The 26,739-nt window shown below is 43.4% G+C and overlaps 1 protein-coding gene and 1 long non-coding RNA gene across 9 annotated transcripts in view; one reads left to right on the top strand and one right to left on the bottom strand.

Moving 5' to 3' along the window:
• Nucleotides 1-746: 746 nt before the first annotated feature.
• LOC146191193 (uncharacterized) lies at nt 747-5,609 on the bottom strand. Its single transcript, XR_014706616.1, has 2 exons — nt 5,293-5,609; nt 747-2,369 (listed from the first exon to the last, which is right to left on the bottom strand). It is a non-coding gene; the product is annotated as an uncharacterized LOC146191193 (long non-coding RNA).
• Nucleotides 5,610-5,763: 154 nt separating this feature from the next.
• The window catches only part of LOC146191192 (uncharacterized), a 60,945-nt gene continuing 39,969 nt past the window's right edge, over nt 5,764-26,739 (top strand). For 3 of the 8 annotated variants that reach the window (XM_084601678.1, XM_084601679.1, XM_084601676.1), the window contains exons 1-6: nt 5,765-5,885; nt 7,801-7,976; nt 8,491-8,641; nt 9,650-9,769; nt 12,853-12,985; nt 21,509-21,643. In XM_084601678.1, the coding sequence (XP_084457804.1) occupies nt 8,576-8,641; nt 9,650-9,769; nt 12,853-12,985; nt 21,509-21,643 (454 nt within the window). In that variant the 5' untranslated portion in view covers nt 5,765-5,885; nt 7,801-7,976; nt 8,491-8,575. The other 5 variants (XM_084601681.1, XM_084601680.1, XM_084601673.1 and 2 more) reach the window with 4 other exon arrangements.

The following is a 26,739-nucleotide window of genomic DNA, read 5'->3' as shown; positions in this document are numbered from 1 at the left end:
GGCACTGGTAATGCTATGAAGTTTTGTGATAATAGAAGTAGCTGTAGTCCAGACACAGCTTCATGAGCTTTGACTTCAGCTCAGCTGATGAGTCAGGCAAATATCGGTCTGAAGTTTGAACTAGTGGCCCAAAAAAGCATACTTCCAATTTCAGCTGGATCTTGAGCAGTTACACATGGTCACTCTGCAACCATTGTTTTATCTATATTCGCTAGGGTTTCAGCAACAAGGAAAGCCCTGGCACGTGGTACCTCTTTCAAAAGTATAAGAAGTGCAAAGCTATTTCAACAACACTGAGTGGGGTTTGAGCACCTAGCTTTCAGAGAACAGCTCCTAATGCAGATTTTCAATTTTGATAGCAAAATAGATTGCCCTCCCTGCCACCCTTTGCAAAATGTGCTTCACAACATGCCACTCATAAACCACGAAAAGTTTGAAAGCGCAAAAGCTGTAAGCTGTGCTATGAGCAGAGGAAGGCCAAACAGGAAACGAATGCTTTTATCTATTTAGCAATGATGTTATGAAAACAGTACCCCTTCAAATTCGACTTCAGCACATAACATATTAGTTATTTGGTAATTTGGCTACACTGAATTTTATTAGTGCAGTTCCGAGAATGGGTATGTAGGGCTCACAACCTCCACCGCGGGAATTGGATGGCGAGCACTCTTTCTGAACAGCACTGAAGAAGAAATGCGCAGACAGATGCGCCAAATTTTTACACCTAAGAGAAGAGACAGTGTAGCACATTTTGTATACACTCAATTATTTTTATTGCAATGATTTATTTTGATAATAACCTCTTTTTGTACTTTTGGTTACTTTCTTCATTAAGTTTGCACAGTGGTATTTTTATTTTTTTCATATGAGGTTAAACAATCAAATTTGTGTGTATTTGACCGATCATCAAAACAGTTGCGTTTTGGTATAGATACAGCAAAATCATGCAATCATTTTATTCAATGAAGCTGTTTTTCTAAAACACTTCAGAGTCATCTGCTTTATTCTATAGTCGTGAAAGAGTTAACGAGAAACAGAGAAACGTAAATTTTGCAAGCCATATTTTCAAATGAAACATTGAAATTAGGCATTGCACCACATTTTGTATATTATGAAGTTTTTTATTACAATTTTTGATCTTTAGATCTATGTTTCTATGAAAGTCTGAATTAAAATATACATATATATAGTTAAATATTATTTCACATATATAAAAGAGCACTGAAAGAAACTACATTTTGGTATATATTACATCAGGGTTGTTTAAACATGGCATTTATAAAAAAGCTTTTTCCAAGGTCACTCAGAATTCCCTGTTTTTTGAGGGTCTTGGAAGAATTAAATGTGATAATTCATTTGGGTCCAAGGCTAAATCTACCATTTTGCCCTTGACCTTTGACACATACTATGCTGCAAGAGGTATGTGAGTTTTTTTTTATTTCTCATTCACTTTTACGATTAAAGCTCTGAAATGATATCACTAAAAAAATGTTAGGTTTGAACAGGACATTTTTTTCAATGCATTTGGTAATCTTTGAAAAATTTCTCCATCAGAGACATATTTAGCTCTAACGACAATTATGATAGCTGATGGATATGCACCACCTGTACGCACAACATAGCATAGAAGCCATGAATCATACAGTACCCCACATGACAAGGGTCTGCAATCTGAAAATGTAATGTGTTTCTACACGACTAAATTGGACTGAACAGACACAACAATAAAAAGAAAACCATGACAACTATGCACCGAAAAATCATTACATTGCATTTTCCATTGCTGCCACCAAAGTTTCAACCTGAAAAGATGCTTCTCTGGTGTTATGTGCTCTTTCCTTCTGAGGCTTTTTCTAGTTAAAAACCACTCTAGTGTTCTCCACCAAAATGGCCATTTTTATGCTGGTAGCTGGCGTAAGGCCCATAAAAGACCAAGGCACAAACACAGCACCTGAATGGCCCGACTCCCATGGACAAGTGCACTTGACAGTTTGATTCCTCAAATGGTGCCTCTTGAGGTTTACTTGTTTACTTCCTTCCTAAACCTCTAGTTATCCATTAACTGTGTCAATCAAAATGGCTGCGTTCATGCCGATTACGGATGTAAGGTCTGGAAAAAGCTAAGCCACAAATCTGACACTTAAATGGACGCTCTCCTGTGTGCGACCACAGGTGACGGGTCAAGTCATTCTTCTGAGCAAAACGTGAGGGACATAGGTGGCAGGCAAATGGGCGCTCTCCCGTGTGCGTGCGCTGGTGCTTCACTATGTGGGCCCACTTTTGCGCGCGGTAGTCGCATGAAGAACACATAAACCTCCTCTTTTCCCAGGTGGTTGGCTGGCTCTGGCGAAGGGAATGCAGCAGGCCCCCTGCAGCAGGCAACATGAACATACAAGGTAAACAGTCATTGCACTCATCTCCAATATTTGCAGAGTTGTGCACACACTGGATTTAAGTGACCATTTTCTCCTTCATTTACTGCGGACTTCGACACTGAGAAGTTTTTGAACCCCTAATAAAACCTTCATGATCAAAAAAGGACCAGGTTTGCTCAGATGTGTGATTTGCTTTACCCATCAACTTTCCATTGAACTCTGGACCTCATTCCAGCAGCTAAGCTACATTGACTAGCTTTCCATTAAGTAGCAGAAAAGGGCCGGACAATGATTCTGCAGAAATGGCTTTAATCTGTTTTTTGGCACAGCGGATGCCTCAACTTATTATCTCCAGAAAAATTTTGTTGCTTAAGATTTATTACAACTGTAGTAAAGAAGGTATGCATGGTACTGCATATTTAATATAGTCAAACACATTTTTTTCTGGAAGTGTTCCTCTGTAGCATGTGCAGGGCCCGGTAAGCTATGAAGTGGCCAAGAGGACATAAAGGACTCAGCATTTGTATGAAAAGTCATGGGACACCATTACTAGGAAAGATATGCTGAGTATGTTTACTATGATGTCATGTTACCAAGAGATGCACTGTGGTTCTTGACCACAGCATTATATGTGGTATAATTAATAAGAAAGCAAAGGTGGTTGCTGTAAAGTAAAATATAGCCCCTAAAGACAAACAGGGATATGATTTTGAAGTGGTGTCCTGTACTAGGGAAATAAGTAAAAGAGAATCCAGGGCTGCTCATATAGAGCATTATGGGGTTAGCCTGGTGGTGACGCCAATAGAAGTCAGTCGCCAATTAAACTTATAAATTTGTTACATTAGTCACATTAAGAAACCCTGCTCCTGGTATTGTCGTGTGCTATTTGCTCAGCGTGACATGGAACGCACATAAGGTGGTGTGACCTCATGTCATCAACCAAGGCGATCATTGCGGTGCAGAAAAGTTCTATACATAGCTGCCCAGCAGCGTGTTTGCTTGCCTGATGCTGTGCAGCACGATGTAGTTATTTCTTATCAAGTGCAAACCAGATTAAGGTAGCCACCAGAGTTCTACAAGTCACACTGAGTGTGAATGTAAGAGACTGAATGAATAACAGGTCAAGCTGCAGAATTAGTTGAGCAAAGCACAGATGCATGCCTTTGAACTTCTGCAAATTCACGTTCTGCTAGCAATGTCTAGCCTGACTGACAACAATCTTCAAGACAAGCACATTGCGTTTTGGTGAATAACTAGTAACCGAGACACAACACATGTTCTAGACATAAAGAAAATTTTGTTAGAAAATGTTTGAAAATATTACCTCATGTTTTCTGTGGAATGCTTTTTGTCAAAAACATTGTGTTCGAAATCTAATGCCACAAACACAAATGGTGACTAGGATATACTGTAGTTGCAGCTTTCCTTTCAAGCCAGTTACAACCAGGGGTGTGCGAATAGTATTTTGCAATGAATATTGTAGCTTTGCTACCAATCAGCTATGACTAGATTACTGATGGAGCCAAATTGAATACAAATTGAATATCCATACTAGCATACAATACTTGTGCAATATCTACAGAAATTGAACAGTCCCGGAGAAAATTTAAGCGCCAGTGGTAATAAAAAGGTGTGGTGCTATAACTTATGCATACAGCTGCTAAAAGATGCAGCATTAGTCCCTACTATAGACCATTTTATGACCCTCAGAGAAACCGGTTTGACTGGGCTGTTAAGGGGGGGTGTCGTCAACTCTTTACTCTGCTACGGAAGCAGTCCAGTGCCTTTCACCCTTCTATAAGATCGCCTATACTAAGGAGTCGCAATAAGCAGTGAGTATATTGCCTCAATGACTGCAAAGTTACAAATACTAGAAAATTATCTTTCGCTAATGATAACAAAAAAAAAAAGACATTACAGCCACACCTTTGAGAGACATAACCCGGGTGACAGCTAAGTGCCAGCCATGAAATTCGAATTACGACATTTAATCAATGTCTGCTGAATCTGCATGAGCCTTTCCAGGTAATACAATATACGGTAGGTATGAACATTACGAATGCCGCCAAAAGAATTGACCGTTTAGCTGCAATGAACCTCTCATACCACATATACTGATAGCAGCACTATGGTATGCCCCGTCAGTGAGGGCCAATCCTGAAACAAAAAAATATATATATATATATATATATATATATATATATATATATATATATATATATATATATATATATATATATATGTGTGTGTGTGTGTGTGTGTAACAAGTGGCTTGCTGTACTGAACTGTTCCGTTTGCTTCATTGCTTTTGCTGTGACATACAAATAAAAAAAGGCTAATAATGAAATAAAACCAATGACCGTGTTAAAATCAAGGTCATACAAACCTCGCACTATGTTTTATACTAATGGGTGTCATTACATGCTTCGCAGGAGATAAAGAATTTTTGCTTTATCCCCATAAAAACTGCTAATTGAATGGCTAATGGATGAAAGTGCAATACCAAGGAAAAAGAATTGCTTGTTATCAACACTCCTTTTTTTTTGGTGCTTTAAGCTTTTATCGCAGCACTGAACGGTTCTTTTTGCCAAGTTATCTGTTTCAATTCCTAATGATGCAGATGGCAATTTTATTAGTTGTAATCATGCAGCTTTTACAGCTGTTAACACTTATCTCATAGACAAGGCAGGCGACCATTTGCTTACAATACAGCTGACATACAGATAAGTGCACTCGATTTTTTTAATCTAATATCGTGTCTTGTTTAATCAAACACCTACAATTTAATAAGGAGCCATAGCCACATAGTTTACGAAACCAAGCATAACGTGCAGGAAAGAGAACATATAGAAATCGGCTATGGCTATCTGGAATAGGCTATGGTAGAGCATGCACAAAGAATTGATATTTAAATCACAAAGTAAGACATTCTTCATCAGCTGATAAGAAATGGAGCACAAGCAGGAATGGGCAGATCACGGGTGTTCGAGTTCTTTTAGCAACCATTTCCATCGTCACGGAAGCCCAGCGTTCCTGGAAAAAAAAAGAAGAAAAGAACTCTTGAAGTGGCCAGGCCAGCACGTGCTCGATGTTTGTTCACGTCCACACCATAGTTTCGGCACAACCGAACAGGCTATGAACGAACTCGTAAAACTGTTCGTTTCCAACGCGCACAAGGCCGCCATGCTTCTTAAACCACGATGTCGATTAATGCCGCAAGGCTATCTGTCGGCATCTATGCAATCTACCACTTGCAAATTTTCCCTCGTCAGATTCCTAAATAGTTAGATGATGCCAAAATAACATTTCGGTTCCCTAAATATAAAATCTTCATGCAACTACAATCAACCCGGCTGGCCCAATTGAGGCATCGTTTTCGCTTTTGCAGTCGAAAACAAAAGGGAAACGACCAGTTCACTTCCTAATTTCCAGCTCTCCCGTCGTCCGACAGCGCCATCTATTTTTGTTGCTCCTAGTTCTATTGCTCTTCAACTGTGCCATCTTGAGCGAGTAAGTTCCGAAGATTACTTACACGTTTTGTAGCTTCGCTCTTCGTTACCTCCTGTTTGTGGTCATCCGGAGCTAGTTTAATATGTGCCGCATCAGTTTCCTGACGCTGTGAGTCCTCCGTGTTAGTTTAAGAACAGTGTGCGCTTTTCCAGCTCCCTGGTTAAGCCTAAGCTGAAAACGTGTTGATTTTATGATTGCTTCCATCCTTGCTCGCTTCAAATAGAACAAGCGTAAATGTCGTCTTCTTTCAAGGCTGTCGCCGATTTGACAAGAGAGGTTTGTGGGCTTTAAACTTCCGCCTTTCGAGCTAAGGAAGTGGGCCTAGGAAAGCCCCAGACAGAATCCCCCTGTTCTTTATTATTTTTTTACTCTTACCCCCGTCGTTGGCGAAAACATCTGCACCTAATTCCTCTCGCTGACGCCTGAGCTGCCTAAACTTCACTTGCACGGCTGCGGCCGGGTGTAGTTTCTTGCGCACCGCACGCAGCTGACGCCGGCTAGTGTGTGCATTCTTTTGTAGTGACCTTTCGCTTCGCGACTCGGATTGAATGACGCCACACCGCCGCCGTGCCGAAATTCGGCGTCGGAAGGGCGCTTCCTTTCGCCTCCTCGGTAGCTTGCTTAGGACGGAACGCCGGCTGCTTTCGCATGCACCGTGGTATGCGCTTCAACGCTATTCTTTTGCGACAAAACCTGTAGCTGAGCGTATTTGTGCGTTTTAATTGTTAGTTTATTTTGGTATCTCTCTGGCACGTGCCCTGTTCACAACCAGCTTACTTTACCGGAATAGCATCTCCACTGTCTTTTCCTGAACGCTGCCGTGACATTGCGGAAACGCCTTCCTTTAACGCGTGCGCGCATGCCTCGCGACGGAACACGCGTAATTGCGCAAGCGCAGCTTTCGTTTTCGTCTAGGCGCTTTGGTTCGCTGTTAAGGTGTTACCATCCTGCGAGTACTGCGTCGGAACCTTGAACTTAACCGATCCCGACGGAATTGCTAACTCGAACGCAGATGTAGCTAGATGCATCACATAAGGTGCAAGATGTTAGATGAGCACTGCTTGCGCGTGCTGGTTATTTAGTTTCTAATGCCCACTTTCATTAGATAGCATGTGACCTCTTTCAGCGTTTTCTTCAGTGCGATGTAACGTGTGCTACTTTTGCGAGTTGCTGTGTTGGTTGTAGTAATAGTGTTCAAAAGGGCTCATGTTCTTATTAATAAAGGATTCCTGAACTTGCGGCACTTCTAGACAGGTCTGGGAAGTTAGGTATGCAATACCATGCCTTGTGGTTCCATGTAGTTTGTAACATGGGATGGCAGCCACTTTCATGTGCATAGGTATTTAGCAAAACAGGTCTGTTGATTTAAATTGTGAGCAACTGTGGTTACAGAATGTTTGTAGAATTACGCTTGCACAAGAAAGTATATTCACCTGCTTTTGCTCAGCTGCAAATTTTGAGCTAGTGCTTGTGTGCGTGTAACCTACTTTCACCACACTGCATATACTTTGACTGTGCAAATGGGATGAGATGTGAAATTGGAGTTGACTGTTTGTAAGGAGCACTACAGTGGGTACTACATTAGCTCTATCTTGTATTGATTTCACCCCTTTGCCTTTGACAACTGCTTCTGCTGCACCGCCTGGCAGGTTTCCTTGTATGAGGGAGAGCATTGTCATGGGTTCTTTGCATTCAAAGAACGTCAAAGAGGCAGCGTGGTTTAGGTTGTCAACCTTTAGAAGCAGTGTATATGTAGCTCCGGGCCAGTTTCTTGACATTCTAAGATCATTTCTTCCCTGGGAATAGAGAAAGCTCAAGAAGTAGAAAGGGTTGATGCCATTGTCGAGATGCTCTTGGTGCTAAATCTGGCAGGAGCTGATGTCTGAGCTGTGGTGTGCTGTGCTCTTCTGCGCAGGCCAGTATGTCTTTTGGCTACTAGGATGCCCGGCCGACTGCCGTGCCCACGTCACCCGTTGTGCTTTGTCGGTATTCGCCTGTAAGCACTCGGCAGCTCCTGCTGTTTGTCGTCGTAGGCACATCAAAGCAGATACACACACACGCTCACCAAAGAAAGGCACGCCTACCTGCCAAGTGAGTAATTGGAATCGTGTTTGTATGACACCTTGTGACAAAGCTAGTTGCAATATATATGAGGCCTGGGAGGCATGCCCCAGCTTTCCACATAAGGTGATAGGTTTTATTAGTTCGGCCCTGTTTCAATTTTATAGGCTGCTCAGGTTAAAGTGATAAATGTCACTGAAATTGCAGTGACCTCATATTCATATTTATGCTAAAGATTAGTCTCTTTTTGAATAGGTCATTTGTGAAACATTAAGGATATATTTTTTGCACGTTATTGATGTTGTGAGTAATATGCTGTGGGCTACTTTTAGTAGGAGACAAGTGCAGTAATTCATACTCTTTCTCAGTTGTTAGGCTGGTCGTACAGAAATATTTGGGGTTAGCTTGTCTTGCACTTTTGTACATCAAGAATGACTGATGTTGACAGTTTACTTGTAACAAGAAATGGAAATTTTCATTGTGGATAGCTGTCATATATGTTCATATTCCTGCGTTATGAAAGCTATCTGTCTTGCATTTTTAGGTAAGAAGCTAGGCAGCATACTTGAAGGAAGAAACTGCACTACGACTAGGAACGTAACAGCCCAAGGTAGCACCAAGCAAAAGTGATGGCTGCTAACCATGACAGGAAGAATGACGACTGCTACTTTTACTTTTACTCGACGTGCACCAAGGTAAGTCAGTTGGAGCCGTCATTTAAAATGTCTACCTTGTGTAGAAGCGAAAAACGTTTCCTTTAGCGTGCATGTTTTCATGTTTGCACGCTTTGTACATGTGATTTTACCCCCAGGGAAGTTGAACCTGTGGGCTGAGAAGTGTTAGGTGTCATGTAGGTAAACAATAGTTTCTGTTAAAGCTTCGTCTCCACTTGTAGCTTTGACACTGACTGCAGGTTCTCGCTTTTTCTGCTGTTGGCTTATTCCTGTCGGATTAACTCGTCACGTGAAGGAGTCAGTTCATTTTCTATGGTTTTAAGCACCCGTGTCAGTAAAACAGCAGAAAATGCGCACATGCCAAAGCTTATCAGAGTTATTGTACAACGCAACGGTGTCAGAACTCATAAATGACTGTTTACGTTAATTTCCTTGTTTGCCTTTTATTCTGTACTAACAACAGTAATAATAATGATTTATTGGCAACAAATTTACAAGATAATAATCAGCCCGTTTAGCAAACATGCCTGTGGACGGAGCTGGGCCGTACAGCGTCATTGCATGCGTGCCGAGTCATGCAAAACAAGAAAACAATATTCAAGAACATTGATTTGAGAAATGGAAAGAGCTAATAATTATAAATAATATTATAATTAATGATAATAATATAATAATTATATTTATAAACAGCTGCTAATAATTGTGCACATTTTCTAGCTTTTTAATATATTTTTCCAAATTTCTTTGTAATGTGGTTTTTGCGCAAGGATTTGGCAGCATTTAGCACACACATACAAATTTGCTCACGGCACTGGAAGGGGATAACAATATACACAGTATAGACGTCCACTGAAGCTCATCTGTTAGCAGATAGAAGGTTGAACCTGAATATATATATAAGCATTGGTAGTTGACTGCACTTGGAAAGAGTTGCACTTACTCTTTGGGAAAGAGTTTTTGAGTGGTTTGTTTTGCCTTGACTGCAAACATTCCTCCTTTTGTTTTTGTTATTCTTTTACCTTGCCTCAGGGGGATGACTGCCCCTTCCGGCACTGTGAAGCAGCTCTGGGCACAGAAACAGTGTGCCCTGCCTGGAAGGAAGGCAACTGCCTCAAAAAGTCTTGCAAGTTCAGGCACATGGAAAGCAGGGTAAGCATTGGGACTGAACTGAAACTTCTGTTTTGGACGAACCAGTATCAGCAAATGTATGGGCGTACCCGAGCACTTTAGAACACTTTGACATATTAGCAAGCCGAAGTAACTGAGTTTGAGAACCTGAAGTGCTGTATGTTATTAATACATTGTTGAATCTGTTTGCTTGGCACGTTGACTATAGAATGCCCTTGAAATATTCGTTGCATCAGCTCGAAAGATAAGGTATGTTGTTTGTGGGGGAAAGAAATATACTTGGGGCACTTCTGCCTCATTGCTTACTCTGAATGTGTAAGCATTAAGTGCTAATGTTTTACTTCTGTTACATGTTTTCCCAAGCAGAGTTAAAAGGGCCACTGTCCAGGGAAGGCCCTTTTAAGCAAAGTAGCCCGGTGTTTCGATCAGGTACCGGAGATAGTCTGTGCAAAATGCTACAGTGACACGCGCGCCGCAAAGCATCGAAAATACAATTCAAACCTCTCTCATGCTCTCCTTTGGGAAGCCAGCTTCCCCGTTTTTTGCGCTGGCCCGACGGGCCACAGTAATGACGTACGTACCGCGAACGACGTCCATTGGTCCGTCTCGCTGACTGACGGGAGAAGGATGGGTGTCTACCGCTCGCTGCGCGCTTTTCCCTCGCCACGGCCAGACTGAATCCAGTGGCGCGCGCTCCCTCGGCCGTTTTTTTTTTCTTTTTTCGCGCTCGCGGAGTGTTACGCCCACCTCCCGCCAAATGCGGAGGAGGAAGGGGAATTTGTCTTGCGGAGGCTAGACGACCTCTGGCAGGAGAGTGAAAAACCTTTGCGAGAGAACGGAAGGAGAGAAGCATGACAGAATTGGGTGATTGCGGTGGCTGTAACTGCGTTATTAGTTACTCTTTTCAAAAACATTTTGCGGCCTTGCGTTCTAGGGGCGAAGTCTCACAGTCACCGAGGAAGAAAATATTTTCGACCGGAGGGTGGACAGTGGGCCTTTAAATCAGTGTTAGCTTGGTTTGACTTTTTTTTTTGTGTGCGGTTAGGCATTTGATATTTCACTCTCTTCGTGGAGACTTTAGCGGCATGACAGTTTATTCTAAGGGTCAGTGAACTAATTAATGGTAATCAAAATGTGAAATTAGCCTAGTGCAGGTATACTTGACATTAGCCACCTCTGTACACTTTTGGCTTTTATGCAGGACATAAGCTACACAGCCACTGCGGACCCTCTGTATACACACACTGTACACATCATGCATGAGCCAAGTAACGCCTCACATTAAAACAAGGGCTCTCTAAAAGATTGCATGCAAAAGTAGCTTTGTTCTCCTGTTCCTATGCAAATGTTGTCCTCCGAGCAAACAGTGAGCAGTCATGGTTCCGCCTACTCCGTGGGCAGCCTCTTTTTAGGGGAGCCATAGAGAAGTCTAGTTCTAGAAAAACTATTTTCCAGATTTATGGCAAATAATAGTTTAACTCACCTAGTTTCTCATCTCTTGTGCTCTGGACAGCGGCTGCATCCAGCATGACTCTGCAATGTTGCAGTGTGAGGATCGGATGCAGAGGGATATGGAATATGATTGAAAAACATTTTGAGGGTCTCTGTCTTGAGACTATAATTTCGAAAGCCTACCCTTCCTCTCCTATATCATTTGCCTCTCATCGTTTGCCACTTATCGGCATTCGTTGCATTGCTACATATAATTATAACTGATTTACAGGAAAGGAAAAGTGCAGCATCTCTCGCACTTTGTTTGCCAAGTGTGAGTTTGGATGGTACACCATCGATACTGTCGCGTGGCATTCCTTGGCATGCGTTCAAGTGTGGGACTGCAGATGGCAGGAATGCTAGACAAGGAGAACACATCTCGCGGAATATGACAGATCTCGCGCACAAATCTCACACACGGGATTTCATTCCATGAGTCTAGAAATACTTTCGCCTTAATAACATTACTGTACTACAACATACTGAATGCAGGAAGAACAGGACACGCATTTTTATTTTTAATTTTTTTACTTTTTAAGCAAAAGAGCGTGAAAACTAGGTTTTCTTCTTCGTGCTGATGAAATTGTGGCTGTTCCAGTTGACACAAAGAATGGCTTCTCTGTCTTCAGCTTGTACCCCGTGAACGCGCTGATGTTTTTTGTCGAGTGCGAGGCATGAAGGGTTATGGTCACAGTACGCAAAGGGGAAGAGGCCCCTCATAAAGATTGTGATCAGGTGCACATGTTGCAAGTCATCATGAAGTTCATCCCTCATGAACAGTTACTATGCAGACGGTGCTAAATGACATTTTTGCCAGCACTAAGACATGGGACGAGTATATGAAGACAAAGTTGGCACCTGTGGCAGCCCTTGCTGCCAACGAGCAATCAAGATGGTAGGAGCAATCGGTCCTGGAACAGCACAACAAATTGAAGCTTAGGAATTCTAGGACCATGCCATGCCAATCCGTGTTGGCTTTTAGTCATTTTGACTGAAAAATATTTGTCTCTGCATTTCTGATTACAACTAGGTTATCATTTTTTTTTATCCTCGAAACATCCATTTTTGTCTTGCTCATTTGCTGCAGTAGTGTCTCTACCCTCAAAGCAGGTAGAAACAATTTTTGTTGTGGCATGTAGCTAACAGTGTATAAAATAGCACGTAACGTTAAGAACACGTTTTGGAATTTGCACTTACATTTTTTTCAGTTCTGCTCTGGACCGAACAGTAGGGCACTCACATTTGGAGTGGTAGACGATGAATTCCCATATCAATGTAGCTTATACCATGTATTGCTGTTTTTTTTTTTTTTTTTTTTAATTGACTTTTCGAAGTTTTGGGTTGGCTTATAAAGAATCGCGTAGGACTGCTAAAGATTGTTCACCCTCGGTTCAGTTGTTTCTGCTAGAGGTTAATGCATTGCCGTGGTAGAGGTCCTTGGCAGTGTGGCTTCTCCTACCTTTGGTCAGGAATTAAGGGCGCACTTGTATTGTTTGGTTTTTGGCAGTTATTTCAGGCAAAAAGTGGCGTACCTCTGAGTTGAGGATCTTTTCCCAGCTGCCATTCCTCACCTTTTTTGCTTCTCTTCTTGTGCCTTGTTGCGGCCCGTGCAGAAGAACCGGTCACAAATCCCGTGCTACTGGGAGAACCAGCCAACTGGATGTCGCAAGCCCCACTGCGTTTTCCTGCACAGCCGGCCCCGTGCGGCTATCCCAGATGTGCTAGGCGCCCAGCGGGCACCGGGCTGTGAGTGGGCCCCTCCATGGGCTTTCTTTTGTCTTTAATTGTGGAGGTAACTATCGAAATCAGAATTAGTATTTTTTTTTTCTTTTTTTAAAAGAAAAAAATTGTAATAGTTGCTTCTCAGCAAATACCTTAGCCTCATCATGAGGAAAGGGAAGTAGGAGTGAGAAATGCGAAAGCTATAAAAAATGTGCTTTAGATTATATTTACTCGTCCCAGCTCAACAAGCAATATGACCCGAGAGAGTACTGTTTGAGTTCACTTCGCGTTACAAGGAGCTTGTAATTCCAGTCTTATATTTCGATAAGAAAGCACTTAAAGAATATCGCCGCGCCATAGTGAATTTTCGATCACTAGGTTACTGTGTAAACCTGTAATAGTTATTTAAATTTAGTTTAGTGCAGGGCTGCATATTTTTGTGCTGCTTAGCTCTTCAAGTCATCTCATAGACCGTGGTGCAAAGTAGACAGATATGATGAGCGTCAGGTACTAGCCTTTAATGAATTAAACACTCTTTTCGAAGCGTATGGTACATGCATTTAATTCCTTGTAAGCGCTGCTTGTTAAGAGTCTCATGTCTAAATATTTTGTCGTATTACCTAAGCACATACGCTTTATGAAGCGTAGAATTTATTGAAGGTTGCAAGCACTCGCTTTATCACATTTCATCTATTTCCGACTGAAGCTATGAAACGTGTCATTGCTACGATCCAATCTATCTCAATGGCTAATCCCGTGGGGGATGCTTCAAACATGGGGGCACTTAATTAAGCATCGCCTATTAAGATCAGAACGCGATTGCGTTGTCGGACCCCGTTCGTGTCAGGAATTCAGTAGGTCTACCTTTATAAAGCTTGAACCCGCGAGCCTTTGCGACATATGAACGTATGTCTGTCTCTCAACACGAAGTCCTGGGTTCGAATTCCACCCCCACTCAAGATTGACTTCAGTTTTCATTTTTATTCAGTTACCTTCCTTTTGTTACGGAACTAGAAATTTTGCATGAACGCTCCTGAATTTTCTATCGGGATTTTTACACCGGATTTTCTACGACACGGGACCCTTAGCGACATCGCAAATTTGGCCAATGAAGCAATATCTTATAAGAGAGTGGTTCTGAGATGATGTAACGGCGCGTGGCGCATAATGTCATATTTTGGGCCCAGGTGCGTCATCCTGAACCTATATGAAAAGTCCTTGCAGAGCAAAGTTAGGGTAAATAAAAAGGAAACGACGAATGTTCAGTTCGAGTAAATGCCGAGTCGAATAAATCGTGGCTCAACTTAGCAGCTGGTCATTTAGCTCTTGTTTGTAGGAGGCACCCAGCGCTTTTACGCATTAGTTCCTCCGAGATGGATGCAACATTTTTCAATGTTTTCCCTTGTACACTAAAGGTACCTTAATTTTATGCTTCAGGCCTTTGTAGAAAAAATCTGCAGGAGCTGAAACAAAAAAACTTTGCCGTTGTGAACATCAGCAATTCTCGCAGCCGACGCATAATAAGCGGCAGCTCGTATCCCAGAAGGACCTTTGAAAACGACCGCTAGGCGGCTTTCAGTGGCAACCCTATAGGCGGTGCATGGCACGTATAGGGCCACCGCGACCAGAGCTGAGCAGTCAAACACTAACCACAGGGTCACTGTTGACTTGCTTTGCTAAATGAAAGTGGCAGTGTGACTTGCATGTTCAGTATGTAAAATGCCATTGCATACATTTGCTTCTAAATATTTCAGTACATATAAGGATTTATTGCACTTGTTTTTTAGGACTCACTCTTGCGTTGTTAGTAATGTTAATCCAGAGTGTGTCAAACTCTAAGGGGATTGCCAAAAAGTTTAATACAGTTAAGGGGGGACACCCCTCTTAAAACTTTTTTCCTTATTTATGGGTGGATCTGACTGAAACTTGCACCATTAATGTACTTTTGCATGCTGATTTCAAATATCTGATTAGTTTTCTTGTAGATGAAATAGCTTTCAAAATATTACCTAATTCATGTTCTTCGTTTGGAGGTGAGTTAATTACTGAACACTTTATGGCATGATGACAATAGCCCTACCAGAGTGGTCTAGAAGGATCATAGAGTGCCGCTAGTCATGAATTAACGTGGTAGAAGAATTTGAACCAAAGTTACAATAAGTCAAACTTTTATGAATAAAAGCCCAGGTTGGCACCTAAGATTGATAATTAATTCTGTAAATGTTGCCGCATAATAACTGTACATATTTTTGTCCTACGGCACTGTCGAAGGTTTTCTGTTTCTAACAAGACAAGAATGAGAGCTATAGCACAAATAGACTAAGAGATATCTCTCCTCCAAAATTGCAGCACCCTCAAAATTGCAGTTTTGAGAAAACGAGGAAAAACACTTCACAGCATGTAGGTGTAAATTATGTCAATGATTGATATGTCAACAAGATCAGAAACAGGTGGAAAGTGATCTGAAGCGAAAATTAATGGCCTATGCCAATTTGAGCCAAAGTTACGCAATAGGAAACGTTTGAAAGGAAAATTTCATTTGGGTACCGAAGACAACATAACCTTCTCAGCAAATTTTCTTTTGTGGTCACTGCATTTACCTTGGTTTCATGAGACTCGCAGGATTCCCTTTCTAGAAAAAAAATTTTCAAAGCAATAGCAAGAACAGGACCAGAGATATTGATCTTTAAAAAATGCAACACTACCAAAATTGGGGGATTGTCGGAAGCACTCAAGCCTCACGGCATTTAATCAGGAAGGGCAACCCCAAAGACCTCATGCTATTAAAATGCACCAGGAGCATAGTCGGGGTGCATGCTGTCGCGGTGTTTTCTTTTTTCTGTTTTAGCAACGCCAAGCGAAGCCGCCCGCTTCTTTGCAGAACGTGCGCTACGGCGCAAGTCCTTTTCTTCAGATCTCCTGGACCCAGTTGCTGTTACATTTGTACTGCATTCTTGCAGAATTGCTGCTGCTGTATGCTTGCAGCCGGCATTGAAGCGCAGCACAGCTTCTGCTGTGGCTGCTTCCACAGCAAACAGTGATGAGTGCTGTCTTTGTGGATCAAGGTCCAGATGACCGAGTGGAAGCTTTCGTTCGAGTTCTGGGTCTTCCCCCGAATGCACCTCTGCAGCAGGCTCTTCTCTGATAAACGACTATAAACAGGCAAAAGAGCATCAGCCACATCTCTTGGCAGACTGTAATTGTGCTTTGGTGCAGACTCCTCTTTTGCCTTTGCAGCGTTGTGGCGGCACCATGACTTATCACCGGTAGGACACAAACTGTGTTTGGGGCAGTCATCAGTAGATGTGATGTGGTAATATGTCGCCATCACAGCTCGCTGCATGGCATCCACATCACCTACATTTGATCGAAGCGCTCGGCCATAATATATTGCCAGCTTGTCAACTAGATCAGCTGTCAGCCTTCCTCTGCCGCCAAGACTTTGCTTCCCTGCACCCTTGTGTCTCTGCAAGAGGTTGCGCAAAGCTGCTCCCATACGCTTGTGCACGTGATACGCTTGTGCACGTGCACAGAATTTTGCCAGCCTCTACCTCCATTTGACCAGCCTTGGAGTTGGTGTCTTTTTGGCACTGGTGGCGTGATTTCCAAAGTTCGTAGCCGTCAGTGTTTGGCTTAGGACCAATTTCGCAGCCCAGACAAAAGTTTGACAACACCACATAATCAAGCACGTAACCAGTGAAGAGTTCCACCACGGCACCGACGCCTATATGTGATGAGTGTCCGCGCGTCATCCATGTGCCGTCGTAGCACACGGCAATGTTCCCCCTATGCCCAAAACACAAGTCATCGTAGACCTTCGCCACTGCCTGCGCGGCTTGTGCCATAGCGGTCGTGGCGGCTCGGGTAGCAGCGGGTTGCAGTGTGTTCTTCAGATGCCGTTGAAACGTCTTGTTGTGCATCCCACGCCGCGACAACCCCATCGCCGAAAAGATATCGTTCATTGCTGTCTGGCCGTTACCGGTCGACAGCATTGCTCGACTAGCCAGAATATTCAGCTCAAAAGGATTGCACCTTTTCTCGCCGTCAATCCTCCGCGAGTTCCACTCGGCCGCAATCTCACCGCAGTTGTCGCACAGCACGATCAGTTTTACGGCGAGGCCATAGCTCCGGTCGCTGGTAATTAAACGCACGCATCCACGACACGTTTTGCACCGCACGGCATCCAGAAGGATATTCACAATGCTGAGGTCAATTACCGCATAGGAGGCCGTTCCGTTCGCATCTGACTGTGCGGACGCACCACTTGCATCGGCGAACAGCGCGGTCTTTCGTGCCGTCGCCGGCGTCGATACCAGTCTATCAAGCGTAGCCTGCTCACGGGCACTCACTTGAGTTATGTCACTGTTAGTGACAGGCGCGGTATCAATACGTACACGACTGCAGTCGGCACGAAGAACGGCGCCGTTGTCCAGCGGAATCGGAGAAGCGTCGCCGCCCGCAACGTGATCGTCACACAATCCCGCAGCACTGGCACTTGCTTCTTGCACAGTATGCAACGAAGTCGCATTCTTAACGCGTTTCTTTGGTTGCTTTCGCCCGTACTTGTGCAAAGAGCGGTACTTCTTCGCGCCTGGCATGACTCTCGCGTTGCACTAGCGTGGTCGGCAGAAAGACAAAATGGCGTCACTGGGAGTCCGCATTTCAGGGCTAGCTTGCCGGAACCAACCAAACGACGCCATTTTGATCACGTGCCTTAACCGGCCAATAGTAGCGCGCGCTGCATGCTATCTTTTTGTTTGTTTTTTATGGAGAAGGCGGAGCGCACAGGGTTGCTTTCCGAAAGAAAAAATAAGCCGAAAGCGCGCACTTTCGAACGAGACCAAAATCGCCGCGGTGGAGCGCGTAGTTCTCATGCGCCGGGCGATCGAAATTGGGTGTCGTTTGTCCACAATTTAAAGGGCAGTGGGTGTGGTACTGCATTTTTTAATCGCTATAACTTCATAAATACGCGGGGTATAAGGATGAAAATTTGCGTGCAGATGCGGAATGGTGCGAGGAATACGAAAATGAAAAAATTGAAAATCCGATTTTCAGGCCGATTTTCGGTGCCAAAGAGCCGTGTCCCCCCTTAAACCTGTTTATAACAAAATTGTAAAATGTCCAAGATTTTTCGTTACATTCAGGTTTTTGTTATATCCATTTTTCACGTGAAGACTCGAAAGCACTATGCAGAACAAAAACCAGGGTAAGAACTGAAATTATGCAAGTGTGGAAACCTTTCGCGATTGTACTGAAGGCGCGGTGCAATTGCGGCAGTAGCCTCCGCCATGACTCGCGCGACATGCCAACGAGGGTGCAGGTAAAGTGAGGGGACAGAGGAGTCATAGCGTGGTTGGGGAGAGCGCATTGCGCTGCCACCGGGTGAGGAGATGTCTGTGTCTTCACACATGTTCCCCGCCACTGCTCCCTCAGGAAACCGACTCTGCCTCACATTGCTGGGCTCTCCACTGTTCCTGCTACAGATGTGTCAGAGCTTATGAGCAGCCGCATGGTGGCGATGGACGCACACTGCTCCTCTCGCTTTTTGATGCAAAAGCATTACTTCGCTATGTTCAGATTTCTATCCGCAGGCCGCGTCAGCAAAACCGTGTCAGCAGCAGTTGTGAGTAATTGAAAAGTGGTAGAGGTTAATGAGTGGTGTCAATCGATAGAAAGTGACGTAATGCTGTGTCTGAAACAATAATTAGGTTAATAAGTTGATTAGGCAATTAATTTCAGGCAGAATATGTAAAGGTAAAGGCAAAAATGTTCTTAGCCAATGGCTTGGCGCCACATTTGGAATGTATCAAATACTAAAATAGTTAAGGCGACGTCAAGGATGTGACGTCATGCAACCTGAAGTCGAGCCAAACAAAGGGCATAGGAAGGGATTGGCGCGCAATTTGAAAGTACCAAAGACTGAAACGGATAAACAAAAAGGGAATTAATGTGACGTCAAGGCTGTGCCGTCGCGCGACCGGAAGTAGAGCCGAAAAAGGGCATAGGAAGGGATTGGTGCGCAATTTGAATGTACCAGACTAAAATGGGTAAACAAGAAATGAATTAAGCAACTAGAACCAACTAGAACCAACCAACAGCAGCATCCATGCTTTCGCATTACTTCAATGCAAATTCTGTAGTGCTCTTTTTTTCTTTGTCTTATGTTTCGCTACGTTTGAGCATGAACTATTTCTAAAATCGAAGGCGGTGGTGATTGCAGCATTTGTCATGTAGATGCACCATCGCTGCTGAAAAACGGCACATTGTATCAGCTGCGGTCGCTCGTTGCATCATATAGACGTGCTTCTCACAACAATTTGGGTTTCATGAAACCTGCAGGTTTCTGCCAAATTTCCAGTAATTCAGCACTAGCCAAGAGATAATCGGTGCCGCGAGTTCTTTATAGCAAAGTCAACCGCTGCAACATGTTCGTTCGTTTGTCTTAAAGTGCACGCACTTCTATGTGGGTGGCGTCGGGGAATTGAAAAACCTCGTAATATTGAGGAATTCGCTACATGGAGGTTCGTTATGTAGAGTTTTAACTGTATATACAGCATGAAACAGAGTAGCGAGAAAGGTTACCTACAACCTAGAAGCAAGAATGCAGCACATCTACGTTATGGATGCACATTCCACAGCGATGTGCCGTTTTCTTGGTTTCATTAGGGCTACACTGCCCTTTTATTGAAGCTACCACGAATAGTGCTTTTATGTAACTTGTCATTGTGTAGCATAAGAAGCCTAATCTTGTTAGTGTACTGCAAGAACAACCTTTAATCAAGAGCAAGTAGTGGAACAGGCCTCATGAGCCGCTGGTAGCCTTCGGTCCGCCTCTTAGTTCCACCGCATGGCAGCAGTGTTACATGGAAAATACTTCTGGCAGAGCAAAGGCCACCACCAGTCACGTATAACTTTAGTCTCGCCACGTGGTTCGCTTGGTAGTGACATACTTCTGCATGTAATTTTCAAGGAGGCCTTCAACTGTTCAGTATACACTGAAACCTCATTAATTTGAAGTCTTAGTGACTGCAAAGAATGAATGAAACAACTAAATACAGAAAAAGACCTGGTCAAAAAAACTGCTGGCTGGAGCACTATGGCATATTGGACGTCTGCATCACTTTATGACTGTGCTTCATCGCACTCAAGGGACATCAGTTTTCATTGGTAGGAGCTGATATTGGGTTTGGCATTCTTGCATAGCACCCGAAACCCTAAATCATCGCATTAACTGGGTTGGGGTTGTGCGCTGTGCCACTTCGGACTAGTCCATCGACTTTGCATTACAAATCACAGGATTGCAGAAAACCTTAGAATCAAGGTTTCACTGTATGTAGTAATTTTATGTGTTCTGGTTCAGTGTATCCATGATTGACTGTATTAGTGAAATGATCAATGCACTTTGAATCAAAATTACATGACAGTAAATACACAGGTACAAACCTGAGTGGAATGGCTGCAATTTGATGGAGGCGAAATGCAACAGGTGCCAGGTGGTCAAAATTAATCTGGAGCCCTCCATTCGTAGCCAGTCTCTCTTCAGGACCTGAAACCATACGTAACATTACCATAAATTTTGGTCATATTTCATCATGGAGGCATCACCTCTATATTTGTGCCTTCAAGCATTCGATGTGAACTGAGGTGGATTTGTGGTTGCAGTAGAAAATGCAGGCATTGATTAGGGGCATAACAGTGGGCAAGCAGGTTAAACCTCTCAGCCTGAAATCATATATAGTGTTTCGTATATGGGCACAGCTTTCACTTTTGCAGGATGGAAATGCGAAATTGTTAATCTAAGTTGTTTAGGAAAGCAGTACAAGATAGGAAGCATAAAAAAAAAACTAAGCTCTTTTCCTTCCTGTCAACCTTTTTTCCTTCTCTCTTGCATCCCCCTGGCACTTTGTTTCCGAAATGTTGGTTCTGTTTTTTTTTTCTTCTTTGCAATAGCAAAAACAAGAAAAAAACATCTGCGTATATGGCATGTGAAGAAGGCTCACCGAAAACTTCTATTTGCACAGCTTATTGCAGTTGCGCGCTAGGTAGCGAAAACTGGCACACACTTCCATGTGGCTAATGCTGGTTTGCGCTCCCGTTTTCTCGCGCACACGCTTTGTCAGAGAATTTCACGCATGAAGAGATTAATTCACCAGGCCAGGGTATATAAATATATATATATATGTATATATATATATATATATGTATATGTATATATATATATATATATATATGTATATATATATATGTATATATATATATATATATATATATATATATATATATTATTTATTTATTGTACCCTCAGGGCCAAAGGCATTACATTATAGTTAGATAAGGGCAAGTTGACTTTTGTGGTAAGTGGAGAAAGGCTCTGCTTTTGGGGGATGTGATCAGGGGAGATTAAATGTTTGTTTCTGATCTTTACCTCAGCATCTTCTGTCGGAGTGGGCTTGCTGACGAGCCAAGTGTATGTGTTCATATTTAGTGACTGTGCACGAGGGGTGGGCGTTGTGCGTAAACCTCCGCCATTACCCCGATCTTGTGCAGTGATCTTGCCTGTGCCTGCCCCCGTGGTGGCCCCCGAAGCGGCCACACTGGTGGTGGCCCCTGGGGCCAAGCAACCTGACCTGACCGCCACCCTGCCTCAAGCCATTGAACCGGTGGTCGTCAACTTTGATGAAGGTCAGTAACACACTCGCAAGGTGCACAGTGTTCCCCATCTGCCGAGCTCTCTGCACGCTTTTGCTCTGCTGGCAACAAGCTACGCTTTGGCGCGTCTCACTGAAGCTGTGCTGCACTGTGGAGGCTGCGCTGGCATCACCGAGTGATGCTAGGACTTCCTGTTATGTGGGCCAATGTCCGTGGTGACCCGTGGGCACTGTGTACGTTTGGCAGCGAGCGCTTTTATAAGGGGCGTCTGAACACTGCATTACCTTTAGCTGCATACTAGTCGGCACCTTGATGTGGATCACAAAGCTTCCGCAGTGCCCCATGGGCTCAGCAAGACAGGATATGGCCTTGCACCTCTTTGGTATAGAACGTTTGACAGGCATCATGAGGGCAGCTAGTCAGAATAGGCCGGTCTGGAAATGTAGAGTGGACTTATCGCGCCATGGGCTGTGGGGGCTTTCGTAACAGTGGTTCCTGCTGCACTAGCAACACTGATTGGTAGGGTAGCCAGTGTGTTTACTCTGGCTGCATGTTATGTATTTCACTGGTGTTTTCTCTCGGTGATGGTTTTAGTATCGGTGTTTGCCTGAATTTTTGGCTTTGAATTGAGTTCTATTTCAACAAAATAGGGGTTGATCTTGCAGAAATTATGGAGAGCTTATCAAACATGCATGAGGGGACGTGTCAAGTGTTAACTGGTTTGGTCTCCAAGGGACAGAATGGCGATGCAAGAAAGGGTGCTATGGAAACCTCCACACTTGTAAATGAAGCAGTGCTGACAGCTGGCTGTGGTCTGCGCCATGGAAAGAGACTCTATCGAAAGAAGATAATTGCCTTGAATCCGAAGCCGAAGTTTTATCGGCGCACACTAAATCCTAGTTACTTTTCATAAATAAGGATGCGTAAAATGAGAGCAGTGAAATTAAAACCTTTTGCTAATAATGACTTCATTGTCCATCCATCCATCCATTCATCTATCGGCAAAAGGTATACAGTCAGGTGCTATCATGTCACGAGTCTGTCTTGTTTGTTTCAAAAGGGGTTTGCTGCTTTCACGGTGCAATTCGGCTGCTTTGTGGTAGTGAACAGCGTTGGCCATTTGTGGTTAGGTGTATTGAATGTGCTCAAAACCAAGCTTGTGCAACTGGGTGCGCAGCAGCACACTAAGCGAAGGCCAGCAGTGCCTTGGTGCTCTGCCAAGTTTCCCGAGCAAGTTACTCGCACAGGAGCTCTTATCAAACGATAAAGCACTCCATGACGTTTTATAGCACACTGCCAAGGCCTGCTGAAAGCCATTACTTTTAGGTAGGTCTTTTACGTGAGTAAATATGGTAGTTGTAGTTCTCAGTTGCTGCATCCCTATGCCCATATGCACTGCACAGTAGCCGCTGTGTTTCTTCTATCCATGTCATCTTTTTTGTGGGAACGGCCCGCTGGTATTATAGTACGTTGTTATTCTTAGATGCTTTGCCCTTACTCATATAGGCATTGTACGGAAGCCACCGCGGTGGATGAGCTGAGCTTCTTCTTAGTTAATGTTACGCACGGCCAGGTTTGGTCTGCTCGTGCATAGCACATATACGGACACATTTTGCCGAAATTTTGAACTCAGTAGCTGGGAAATTATCCGATAACACATTATTTGGGGGAAACATAATACAACTCTATGGGACATTTTGCTGCCTCCATGTTTGTGCGAATTAACTGGGAAATTGTATGAAGCGGGAACTATCAATCTCCTTCTGCTGTATTTTCAAGGAAGTGCAAGTATACAGAACAGCAACAGCAAGAATGACTGCATAGGGTGTGGGGCAGTCTTCTGAATTCATTTTTGAAAAGCCTGCCTAGAATGTGGTTAATGCAGCGGAAATGTTCTTGCTCTAAATTTTGCGATAAAAAATTGGCCACTCTTGACTGTGCATGCATTCCCACCCCGCTACAACAAATGCCACTGTACTGAAGTTGTAGCCACACTGAAGTATTTGATTCCCCATCAGCTGACCGTATGAAGCAATGCTTCGCAGCAAACAATCGTAGGGTGTGGTTTCATTTTGCTAAAATTGCCTAATAAGCAGTCTTTTTCTTTTCTGCATCCGAAGGCACCCACTGAGTAGCCTGTCTACTTGCCAGAGTCGCATGTGTTCACGCAAAAAAAATGACCACCAAATTAACTTCTTGCATTCAGTAGTATTACTTACTTTCCCCGCAGGATTGGAAATAATGCTCTAACGTACAATTTCGATACATGACAGCACAATACCTTTTTGCCAATGACTCATGCCTCGTGTGCAAGAAGACTTTTGGCTGACTTGCTTTTTCCATTGTTCCTCTGACGATGGCATGACTGGAATTAGTTGTACGTTAAGTTATTGTTAGCTGTAACAAATAACGACAGGTGTTTTTATGCTGTAGCTCTACTACAAGAATCTTAGAAAAAGCCGATGTGTCTATGAAATCTATTCGACTTTTAACTTTGGGAGCACTGAGGAGGAGACCATTGCTGCATGCGGCATCTGCGCATGTGCGAACTGGGGTGAGGAGGAGGAACAAATCGGGGAAGAGCGCGCCATATTGGAGAGCACTCATTTCACAGGTGGCATCACAGGCTATCTTTGCTGCAGCTGTCGCGCTGGGGTAGGTGTATTCTTGCCTTACTTCGCATTTGGAGTTAGGTGCGTTTAAACGCGTTGTGCTGTTCTCTGCTTCTCTGGGAAGCATGAAGGCTAAACCAGGGTCGTCCTGATCGTCTGATGAAGGATACCTTCATGCTTCATGTGCGACGACAGTGACAGTGGCAGTATAGTGCTGCTGCGCGACCTTGTTTGCCATATGCAGTAGGTAGTTACAAAGGACACTTGGTGCACCTTCCACTCAGATAAGACCAGGTAAATGGCTAATAATCAATCCTCTGTCTCCAGCATACCAATGGTTGGCATGTCACTCCGTGCTATTATGTCGCTTGCTCAGAGTTCAGAACATTGATTTCAGCATGCATGTGATGTGTGTGCTAATCGTCGAAGCCAAAATGTTTCCGGGCATCGTGGTCTCCGTGTGAACTCTCACAGGATGAAAACATCACTTTTATGATGCGTACAGAAAAAGAAAACACCATTCTTGAGGCCATTGTAGCTTGTGTAGTTTTTACATGAATGCGTCCATTGGGCAAGATTTCCGTTGTGCCATGAAAATCATGTCAGGGCATCAAATTTAAAGCTGTGAAAAAGCCAAAAGGGACTAATTAAATTAAATTTCATTCATTGGCTGGCTAGTTCTCTAGCGAAATTCCCACTTGGGTGAAATTTTTTTCAGGTTCGGTGAATTTCGCTGTTGTGGGAGTTCACTGCATTTGGCACTCCTTTAAGGTGTTTATTTAAAAACATTTTTTTTTTGTTCTTTATTTTTATAATGTAATGATAGTAGTCATGTGTTACCAAAAGGCCCATCGAGTTTATCTTATCATTTGTAAGATTCAATATTCTCTTTGTCTATAACTAATGCAGAAATGGTCACTAACAATGGGCAGAAAACATGTACAGCTGTCATTGTGGAAGAAAATACTTTCTCCTGTAAAAAAAGTAGATGAAAAGTAGAGAGAGAGAGAGAGAGAGAGAAGTTAAAGGAAAGTAGATGATTGAAACATTGAACAGTAACAAAAGTGCAGGCAGAATAGGTCCCATTATCAGGACACTTATGCATGATTTGTAGTGTTTAACTGCCCAAAGTGGGTGACGAGTCAAAAATTTCATGCGAGCATTTGGCAATGAAGTAGAGTTCATAAGAGTCTACAGATGGAGCATTATATTAATTGTGATGACACACCATGAAAGCCTATGCTGTGGACTTGCTTATAGACCGTTTACAGCGAGTAGTTCAACTCTTCCCTAACAGGTGGCGCCACTAGGACGGCCGTCATTGCTGGCCTTCGGAACGCATCGGCGCGCAGTGCTAACTGCTGCTGTGTATCTTGTGTAAGAATACCAGCTGACTTTTAAACAGCGCTGCTTTGATGCAGGTGTCATGTGTATTATCGAAGTATTCTGCGAGGAAGTAGAGCTAATGACCCTGTTGTTTAATGGCGGAAGAACAGAAGACGCTTTCTACATAAGGTGCACATCATGGCCTAGGCAACCGTTTTTCTGGGAGATGTATCATGAGTTCATGTTCCTTTCTGGGACAAGAAAGCGCCTGTGAATTGAAGAGAATGGCTATACCTCACGCCCCAGCTCTTTTTAACACCAGCAGTAGCCATGGCAATGCGAGAACGACCCTGACGTTTTCTCAGGAATTGGATATTGAGTCTTTGCACTGCTGCCGAGTTTTTTTCGCAGGGCGTTAAGAGGTACCTTGACGTTGCTATTAATGTCTATGCAGTTATACGAATTGATTGCGCAGAGAAGGAAAGTTAGTGTGGGCATGTAAGTGAATCTGTTTAATTTAATTATGTACTATTCCCTAGGATATGCGGGATCGAATCTCGGCCTCGGCGGCTGCTTTTCGCTGGAGCCAAAAACTCAGGCGCCCGTGTTTTGTGCGATATCAGTGCACATTAAAGAACCCCAAGGGGATGGGAATTTCCGCAGTCCTCCACTCATAGCCTGAGTCGCTTTGGGACGTAACACCGCACAAACAAAACCAAACTTTAATTATACAAGTACTGCTGAAATACATGTAATAACTGCTGCTTTTATGAAACTAATGCATGGGCCAATGATGAAATTTACCGTGATAAGATTTTTTTATATCCCCGCTTGCTTGGGCTGCGTACTGTGCGTTCTGAATTCCGGTGCAGTTTCCAGTCACCTTCGCCCGAGCGCAGGTGAACGCCGCTGATCGCCTGATGCGGCCTTCAAGCAGCGTAATAGTCTTTTGAAGCCAGGGTGTTTACAGGAGATAAAATTATATCTTATCAATTGTCGGGGATTACACGCGCGTCCATATTGAGCTGTAAGTATTGTGCACAATGTTAAATGAACATTCATAATGCGTCTCAGCCAGCATAGTCTGAGCATGCGTTCGCCCTTTGCGCAAGAAAATTAAAAAAAAAAAAGTTTGAGGGGACAATCAGTTTGTAATCTATTCAGTTTTACAGAAAATGTTTTCCACTGAGA

Source organism: Amblyomma maculatum, chromosome 4 (assembly GCF_055883805.1).
Source record: "Amblyomma maculatum isolate TAMU_Amacu chromosome 4, ASM5588380v1, whole genome shotgun sequence".
NCBI lineage: Eukaryota > Metazoa > Arthropoda > Arachnida > Ixodida > Ixodidae > Amblyomma > Amblyomma maculatum.
This window is presented reverse-complemented; position numbering and strand designations above follow the sequence as displayed.